The 10,219-nt window shown below is 37.8% G+C and overlaps 1 protein-coding gene across 3 annotated transcripts in view; it reads right to left on the bottom strand.

Moving 5' to 3' along the window:
• Positions 1–8,665, bottom strand: part of EML6 (echinoderm microtubule associated protein like 6) — a 164,994-nt gene extending 156,329 nt beyond the window's left edge. For all 3 annotated transcript variants that reach the window (XM_026074344.1, XM_026074345.1, XM_026074343.1), the window contains exon 1: positions 8,469–8,665. In XM_026074344.1, coding sequence (XP_025930129.1) covers positions 8,469–8,665 — 197 coding nt within the window. The remainder of the gene's footprint in view (positions 1–8,468) is intronic.
• Positions 8,666–10,219: the final 1,554 nt, after the last annotated feature.

Raw genomic sequence — 10,219 nt, 5'->3', positions numbered from 1 at the left:
GCAGGAGAGCTGACTGCCAGCCCAGGCCTCCCGGAGAGGCCCCAAGCACTCCCTGCAGCCTGAGACCTGTAGAGCTGCATCTGCTGTCAGAGGGTCAGTCTGGGTCCCAGCCTCTGACACAGCAACTCCAACAGCCACTGGGGAACGCGCTGTGCGGCGTGTCACAACCGTACTTGAGRAAACGTACACCACAGGGAACAGAAACAAAGGTTCCTTCGTGCACCCTTCTGCGCGAACTGCTGCACAAACTGCTGCGTCTGTTCGCTGCCTCTGTTAGCTGCGCTCTAGTATGATTTTCTAGTATGCAACTTTGCCTCGGATACTCAGTGACTTCTTTTGCTTCAGCCTGTCCTTCCTCAGAACCAAGAAAGCCAGGACCCCTAACCTTTCTCAAACTTTGACTGCTTTATCAAAGATACAAATTTCCCTAAGTAGATCCAACAGCTTAGACATGTAGAGCAGAAGTGATTTGGAGCTCAAACTTTCATTATGGACATTGTTTTCTGTCATGCGGGCTGAAACTTGGCAACTTCAAAAGTGCATGCTAGCCTCCCTTCTTTCAGCTCCCATCATTTAAAAGTAACCAAAGCTCGATGGAGTTTCTTTTACTGTCTGAGTGCCTGTAAAGTAAAAGTGTTACAGAGTGGCCACACAGGCAATAAGCATCTTTTCCCCAGGATACGTAAGGCATCTTCTGTGATTATCAGATGCTGGGACTACTGCTGGACATGATGCCCACTTTTTAAATCATTTTATCTTCAAATCTATCATGGAACTATGAAAGCATACAAAAGAATTTATGGCCTTATATAAAAAAGATACATGCAAACTAACCAACATAATCTAAGACAAGCTACTGAAAGAAAAGAAAAAAAAAATTACACTAGATTAAAATGCAAATAAGGTGTGGATCCAGAGGACCTATAGAATTTCACATCCACCTACTGCTCGAGCTGAAGGAACACAGGCGGTGGATAACATCGACCGTTTTCTGGCCTTGCCCAGAGAACACTTAGAAAACCCAGAGAGAGCATAAATGTTTTAATACGTAGTACAAGAAGAGTCACYGTTCAAACCACAATGGCGGACACATCCAAGATGATAAATGGCACATGGAAGAGAATACTCAGAAGATACAATGAAGAATATTTCTTAACATGTGTAACTTTATTATTTTTTGACCAAATTAGTTTCTCTAGAAAAAAGTAACCGTCTTTAAAAGAATCACAGGATGCTACCTTTTTTCCAGGTTCAAATGGCTACACAGATTTTTCAGAAGCTGTAAATGAGTCTCCCAAAATACCCAAGATTGTTATTCCCCTCTTACCCTGGTTTTACACCAATGTAACTTTGAGGATTTCCTGGGAATTAGCCAATTAAACTGAAACAGTTGCCAACCTAAATAAAATTATTTATCCTATTAAAAAGAAGAAATATCTATGTATGTTGATATCATAACTAACCATGATATTATTATTGTATATGGTTAGGAGACAAATAAATTCTTATTTATTAAGCAACAGCATTCTCTGGAATCAAGTGATAATATAATATTTTTGTGACTCATTGCAACACAATTAACTCTCTTCTGACAAAAACTAATTTCATCTCTTTCCTGGGTATAACAAACACTACTAATTACTGTAAAAGTGGAGGGATTCTGGGCCAATATGTATTTACAAATATTTTATAGTGAATGTTACAAAAAGCACAAAATTTTATGGTGTTTATTCACATAATGTGGGGGGAATGTGTGTGTGTGTGTGTGTGTGTGTGTGTATGTGTGTGTGTAATGAATGTATTATATATACACATAGTATTTAAAATATATACTACAGTCTTCTATATGATTATCATTAAACCTACTGTAGCAAAATATTCTTCACTTTGACTGATTTAGTCATCTTAAGTCAAATTGAAATTAAAAAATGCAAATCAAGTTAATGAGCTGCAAAGAGTTAATGCAGGGCAGATTTAATTTTAAAAATTAAGCTTAAATTTTAAAATTCAAGATATTGTAAGCAATGGTAAAAAAAAGATAAAATAATATGACAGAGATCTCTAACTGCAAGATTCTAATGCAAGAATATCAAAACCTTGATATTTAATAAGCAAGATATCCAGTTCTGGGCAATAATGAGCTGCTTCACATGAATCTAATAAAAATTTAATATACTAGCTGATACAGGCTTAAATGCTTGCCATTTTTGAATTCTGGCAAGACAAAAACACGATAAAGATCCAAGTAATTTCTATAGAGAAATACAAATGTCTTCCATTTTGTTAGATAAGATTTTTGTTTTGATATGGAATTAAGTCAAACTGATGATTTAAATGCTCAAAAATGTACTTGGGATTTTAATAACCATCTTTTCACTTTTCCTAACAAATAAGCAAGCTGTGATTGTACAAGCAATAAATCTTACTTACAACTACTACTGTATCTGACATATCATTGGGATGTATGAGCATTAGTCTGTTCAAATAATGTAGTCAAATGACACAGATGTATTGCCACAAATGTCTCCTAAGGTTTTCTGCATTTTTAACTGATCTATGCATTTTAAAAATATGTTTGATAGGATACTGTAACTATATATTCCAGCATGTCTGAGGCATTAATCTGGGTATTTAAGAACTAGTATTTATGGCAACTCATGTCTCAGTAAAGATTTCAAACCTAAATTCAGCACAACAATCAAGCAGAGCAAATAAGAGTGACCATCAGAAATTCATGAAATAAATGCCATTTTCACTTGTTTCTTGAGATTGAAAGCAAGAGATGCAATAAGCTGATTAGGGAAATTTTTAATGGGAAATAATTTCTTTAATATGAAACTCTTAACTAACTACTGTCTCAAAAAACTTCCCAAAGCATGCAAGTATATACAGATCTCAGTTACTGCATTAAAAGTTATATAGAAAAAGTATTCGATTATCCAACACATTTCTGCATATATCTAATTTTTTATTTCATCTCTTCAATGTTTAGTCCATTCTCATTTCAGTAACAGATAAAACTGTATTCTGATGTACCATGTTTAACCAAGGAAGCTCACATATGCTTTGACAAAATTTATGCTGAGGAAATACTTCATCCACCAGTAAAATTTAGCCTGTAAACATGGAATGAAATACAGCAGAAGTGTAACCWTGTTTAGCAACCCTACACAAGTATCAGAGTAGTAAATTGATTGATCTATTCAGTTGATACTTCAAAAGAATTTAGACAGAAGTTGCTCAAATGAACTCTATCTAAATACTTTATTTATTAAAAAGTTAATATAGTTTGTGAAGTGAGCTTGAAGTATCAAATTAAAATGAGATATTAAAAGTTGTGTGAAATAAAAACGTCAACTTGAATATCAAGTTAAGAGAAGCACATTAAAAAAAAGAAACAAGAGAGACAGAAAATACACTTTAAAACATTCTGCTTCACCCTAGCTGTTCCAAAGTCATGTCTTTCAAATGTTAATGGCTTTGGCCTTGCCAGCCATCCCACGGGGAACAGGGCTGGGATTTCTGTTGCTGAAAATCCTGTATGGCTTGATTGCTACTTTTCTATCTCTTAAGTCGCTAAATTTCAGCAGTTCTGCATGTACAAATTTTTTTTTTCCCCATCAGAGGAAAATAACCACAGTATCTTGTATATCAGTCTATAGCAAACAAGTACTTGCATTTACCATTAAAAAGTAGCAACTATACATAAGTTTATAGTATCTTAGATCCCTTCAACGTAAATATATGATATGTATTAAGTAAAATTTAGGTATTTTAAACACTGGGTTTCTGATTTGTATCCCTCTGCCATCAATTTATTTATTCCAGAATTACATTTTCTATACTCCACAATTTATACATTGCTTCAAGCATCACACTTCTTTTTCCAGAACTGCATGAAGACAAGAAAACATGTAGTCATGTCCTAATATACATCCTATCTCCTGAAACGATCAGTCTAAAGAACAAACCGGGCTGCTAGTCACTCACTCAACCCAGGAAATCCCACCACCACCAGCACATCCACATTTTGTAATCTCAGTCTGTCAGCACAGTAGAACACACACACACCAACATACTTAAGTGATATTCTGATAAATCCTACATTATTATTACATTGTAACCAGACTTACATAAATAACATGCTTTAGTATACACAGATTACAGCCTTTCTTTCTGGTTAACATCCCTAGGCAGCAAAGACTGCAGAGAAACTGGGCAATCTTYTGTGGTACCCTGCCTCACAGGCAATTTATTTTAAGCCAGCTGGAATACAAAACATGCTTTTGTAAATGCATAATATTACAATACATCAGATACTTAAACGTATCTGACAAGGTAAATTCAGAAATCACATGTTATGCAGAATATGAAATGTGCAGATGAAGTTTGATAAAATGTCAAAGATATTCTCTGAGTAAGTTTTGACATAGTCAGGAAAAACGATCAATACTGCAGAAATTCTTGGAAATAGAACAACAGGGAAAAGCAATAACTGTTACCACTATTGCAAACATTTCTCAAGATTAGGAACCTGTGTTTACAAATTTGTTTAAAAAAAATAAAAAAAATGAAATCAATTGCATTTTAAATCATAATGAGAAATATGTCCACTGATTATATTTGTATTTCCTGTGGCAAGCTATTTTTGGCCTTCATGTGCATAAACTGCAGAAAAATTACAGGAAAGAACTGCCCCTCGTTCAACATTTCATTGAGAGAGAAAGGGAAGTGATCCAATTGCTTGCTGTTACATAAGTAACATACAGTGTAAGAGTCAGGAAACCTGTCGGGTTTTTCCCCACTTCTGTACTTTTTAAATTGTTCARTTACTGTCAAAACTAATGATGCAGTACTGCAAGTGGTTATACTAAACAAATTCTACATTTACACAAATTTCATTGAAATCACTGGCACTGCATGAATTGCAAGATTTTCATTAATACATTAACTTACAGCCAATATAATGAGCTGCTGCAAATGCCCACTTTTAAATTAGTCAAGAAGGAAAACCATCCCCAGATGTTATTATTACAGCTTCTGAGGCCTAATCCTGCAAAGCACAGATGACTGAATTCAAAGAGAATAAGTCACATGCATAAGGATATATCTACGCTTTCTACACTAAAATGTTATAATAGCTGTGCTAACTTTACCTTAGCTAGACCACATTTCAAGAACAATCAAGCACACCATAGAGCTAACAGGCAAGCCAATTTGTGGTTGCTTTGTGGTCTGCAATATAGACATACTTTAGGGTTTAGCGTTTAGGGAGAGAAAAGAGGAATATTCTGACCTTCACCACCCCTGAGCTGCTATATTGTGCTCAATAATCAAAGCTTTCATTAAAAAGGGGGGGGGAGGGGAGAGAAAGGGAAAAAAATAGGGTGTATCTCATGCTCTTTTACTGTAAGGAAAACTTTATAAATGACACGTCTTCTTAATCTCCAGATAAAATGCATCAGTAGTCTTGAAAGACCAGAACCAACTCTATTAATTTCAGCTATGTGTTGATTCTGTTTTACAATAACAACACTTGATAATCAATACTAACATTTGATAATCAGCTATTGGATATAGTTTTAACTATTCTACAATTAAATAACATGTAAAAACAACTGTATTATGTAACTGGAAGTGACCCTCAAAAAAAAAAAAAAAAACAACAAACTTGGAATACTTTCTGTTGGAAGAGGAGCTCTGGAGGTCACATAGTCCAGCCCCCTGAACAAAGCAGGGCTACCTTCAAAGTTAGATGAGGCAGTTCAGGGTCTCATCTCACTATCAAGTTAAAAGGAGACAGAGCTTGGAAATACAGCACCTTTTAGTTTCCTCACACAGAAAACAACACGCTTAACACACTTGCTCACACTTTGAACATCTACCTTATTAGCTGAATGCAATAGGTTAAGTTCCTTGTACAAATGGCACTTATTTTTCAGGTATGAATCTTGAAAAAATTTCATTCACCGTTAATCCAATACAGTCTACTATAGCCAAAACTAGGTTGTGTCTAATTGCATTATCTTGATACAAAGCAAGAGGCAGGACCATTAAACTTGAGAAAACAGGAAAAGTATTTTTAAACGCATGACCTTTTATCCAAGGAAAAATCGCTACATCCATGATTTTAACAAACACTTCAGGGTAATTTACAGGCTCTCAACCCTCTGAGTCATGGGTTCATCAGTTTTTTTCCACAAAGTAGTACTCACTGAAAGCCTTCTATACAGAAGGAGCCGGTGTTAGGTGCTAGCCGTTATGCCTAAAATATAACAACTTAAACACCTGTTAGCCACATCAGTGATAATCATACAAGGAATCATCTAGTTTAAAATCATTAAAGTGATTCCATCAGTAAGGGCTACCAAATGCACCAAAGGCATAAAAGCATCAACCATTAACAAATGCAAACAATAGAATATTCTAGCAACATTTTGGAAACTCTTAAACACAAGATCTCTCCTTCCTTAATCACCATATAACAGCAACTTTTCTTGTCCACTAAGAGCTGAAAGAAACTCCTACTTGGGCCCTGTTAATGCTTTCTGGGCGAAAATGTTTCATCCACTGTTGAACCTATGTTCAATCTACAGAACTCTGAGCTTGTTACAGATCAGAAATGGAATTCATCTTTCAGAAGTATTAGTTGAACATGAGTGGAACATAGCCGGCCATCAAAACACCTGCTAATTTGAACAGGTGACTGCTAGTTTTCTTAAAAGAGTAGAAACAAGCATAGATGGTGTCAAGGTACATATATCAAACATGCATATTCCTTCTATTCCCAATTTATATTTTAAATATGACATTGCCAAAAGCAATCTCCTAACACGAGATACTCCTTAAAGGACAAGGTACAGAAGTTATACAATATGGATGGGTTTTGGGGGGAGGTATTGTCAAGTATAATAATCAGGACACTTTTTCCTCAGCAGATGGAACATTAAAAATAAATAAATAAATCAAAGCATCAGTGTCCAACCAAAAAAAAAAAAACCAGTAGATATATGTAAATGTGTCTTGACAAACTATCTTGCTATTTTTGAGTGAGAATTCACATATAAGCTGACAAATATACAAATTGATATACATACTACATCTTCCACCCCATAAAGTATCAAAACTTACCATCCATGCAATACACGAAGATCACATTTCCTGAGATATTGTGGATGCATCTAATACACTCAATCTGCTTTTAGGGATCTGAGCAGCCAAGTGTCTATTTAAATATCCTTCTTCAACTGCTAATAACTCTGAAACCAGAATAAACTTCTATGTGCCCCCACTGTATTCATGAAATGCTATTGCTTTAACACAGATTATAAAGGGGAGGAGAATAAAGCTACTAGTATACATAGCAGCCAAAAGCTCTCTCTGGGAAAAGTAGGTGTTTTTCTGTAAACAAGACTCCAGAATGATTATATGACAACTATACGATTTTGTTACTGTCAAAATGCTTACTGACTTCAGCAGATGTTTCCACAGTACTGCAGCACCCTGATTCACCTGGGACTATTCTGATTTCACATCACCATGAAAACACTTCATTCATTCTGAATTCAGGTGAATAGGGAGGGCAGCAGTTAGCTCGCCTGAGACGAGTGTCATTACCATGCAACTTTCTTTACCAGGATATTCTAGGTTCAGATTTCTGCCATAAAATAGCAGAGCCAACATTAATTTTCTGTTTTACTGATGTAATTTCTGAATTTTGGACAGAATTCTTAAAAGGCTAGCTAAAGTCAGTAACCATATTTCTGTAATGTTATCACACTGGGTATAGTAGAATCAGTATTTCTGTAGTACAATAACAGTGATTGAACTCCTTAGATAGAATTTAAAAGACAGGGACCAAAAAACTGGACAGAGCAGGAGCAAAACCTGTGCTTCTGTAGCCATCTTGCACCAGCACGCTTGTAATTTCTGGTTGGAGTACAAACAGCTAAACTTGATTTTAAGTGAAATTTTCAGGATTGTATAGAAAAGATTGGCTTGAACTATGTGCCAGATTTATGGTGCTCTTGTGCTGGGATTTGTTGGGTGTAAGGAGAGCTACAATTGCCTTCTTTTAGGCATCAGTATCAATGAACTTGGGTCCCAGCACTGACAAGATTAAGGTGCTGGATCCACAATTTTGCAGCACTGTTGCATTAAGATCTTCCCCATGCATTTCTGTAGCGTAGCTGACTGTTTTGCTACTGGTGCAGCTGCAAAAGAAAAACCTGTCTTCTATCTTAACATTAAAACATTCTGAAGCTTTGCTACAAAAATAATAATAATCAACAAGATCTAGATATCCAGCTTTAACACAGACCCTTGAAAATAAATCTGTGCTTCTTTAAAATGACAGCTACCAGCTGAGCTGTTTGAAGCAAGGAGGGGATATTTTAGCAGCTCTACATTCTCCTCCTTTCCCTTTAAATCCCACCCCACCCCACCACAAGAAAAGTCTGCCCCCYTACCTGATAATATCATCGTTGTGTCCCAGGAAGAATTTCTGGCTGTGTTCTCTGGTGTTATAAACCACTCCGACTCCAGCCACGAAGTAAACCACCTCTTTGCCTGCTGTGTAGTACAGGTTGTTGCGGCACTGGTGACCCCTGTACCCGTAAACCCACTCCAGACGGAGCTGACATCTAGGAGCTGTCCGATCCGCCATGATAACCAATCCCCTCTCCCCACTAGCACACACAAAATCCAGTGTTGCCCCTCCTTCCCTTAACTCCTTCCCCCTTAAAGGTTTTCCCCTTTAAAACATTAGCAATCTCTGCCCAGCTGCCGAATCTTCAGGTTGCACTTTCCAGTGATGGTCTTAAACGGAAAACACATTCGCAGATCAGGTCTGCTATTGCTGCCGCTGCCGCCACTGCCGCTCTTACTGCTGTGCTGCCACCATAATSTTCTGCTGCCCAGGATGAACAGCTGCTGTTTCCCCGCTGCTGTGCAGCCCAGACAACTTCTTGGGGTTGAAGGGAGTTAACAAAAACACACCTACATAAATAGCAGACAGGCCTTTTTTTTCTCCAAAGGCAAAGTAACTTCTGTGCGTCACCACCACCTGCCAAAGACTCCCTGCTGTATGCCCTGCACTGCACCTTCTTGTCTCCTTGCAAAAAGGAATGTTCTGCTTTCCAAGATATTTGTCATTGAGTCAAAACTGAAAGAAAAACAAACAAACATGTATTTGAATTGCCGAATGCATGCATATTTAAAATGCAAAGTGACTACTTTGACTGGGGGGGGGGGGAGTGGAGCGTGGAGGGTGTCCCAGCACTGTCTGAATCTGTGCTGTGACAGTTCTCAGTGGTCTAAGTCTTCCAAGCCTTTCCAGCAAGATCCAGTGCAATTGTCAGTCATCATATGAGATGCTATTGAGAGAGAGGGGATTCATATACAACATCCAATATAAATCTGGTAAAATTACCCCATCTTTCCTTATTCCCCAGAACCCAAAACTTCCTGTTTGGGGAATCTAGTGCAACTATTTAATTCGAACAATGTTTTGTTCCCTTTTTGTGATCACAAAACACTCCAATTTCCTATAAGGTTGAGGAGCTTGTATTTATTTATTTTTTATTCACAGTCATCCTTTGGAATGACATCCCCAAGGAATATATTTCCTTATTTCTCTCCTCCTTTTTCTGAAGCGTGATTTGTATTATCATCAGTCAAGAATGGTTACCGTGTGTTGTTTGTGATAAGACATCCACCACTTTATAGTGTCACTCAACAAGAGACCAGATCCAACCCTGCAAAGATCTCGGCCACAGACGCAGGGAAGAGACTACTGAATCCGAGGAGAAAGTCAGAGTCGTTCTTAGAGACAACACAGTGGAGTACCAGATGGAAGAGACGGAGGGAATAAACTACCCACGACCAGACTAAGAGATTTACCTTTCCCCACAGAATATGTCTTATATTCGCTACCTGCCCAAACTGAAAAGCAGCGTGTTGATATCGGGTTACATAAACTGCACAGCGCCAGCACTGCTCCCCGGGGTACCCGGAACACAGGCAATATAACCCGCAAGCGATACAACCCGCTCGCAATGAATTACGCTCCACGCTTGAAGCAAACCAAACCTTAGAGGAAAGCCTGGCATCACACCCAGAGCAACAGTCTCCAGAGGGAATATCATCGCTCATCGCCCCCCGGCCAGCAGTCCCTCTCGCAGCCAGGGGAGCCGCCCGGCACGGGCGGAGCAGCCCCGCC

The sequence above is a fragment of the Apteryx rowi genome, unplaced genomic scaffold (genome assembly GCF_003343035.1).
Source record: "Apteryx rowi isolate R43461 unplaced genomic scaffold, aptRow1 scaffold_387, whole genome shotgun sequence".
Lineage (NCBI taxonomy): Eukaryota > Metazoa > Chordata > Aves > Apterygiformes > Apterygidae > Apteryx > Apteryx rowi.
Note: the sequence above shows the minus strand (reverse complement) of the source record. Positions and strands in the feature narration are given on the sequence as shown.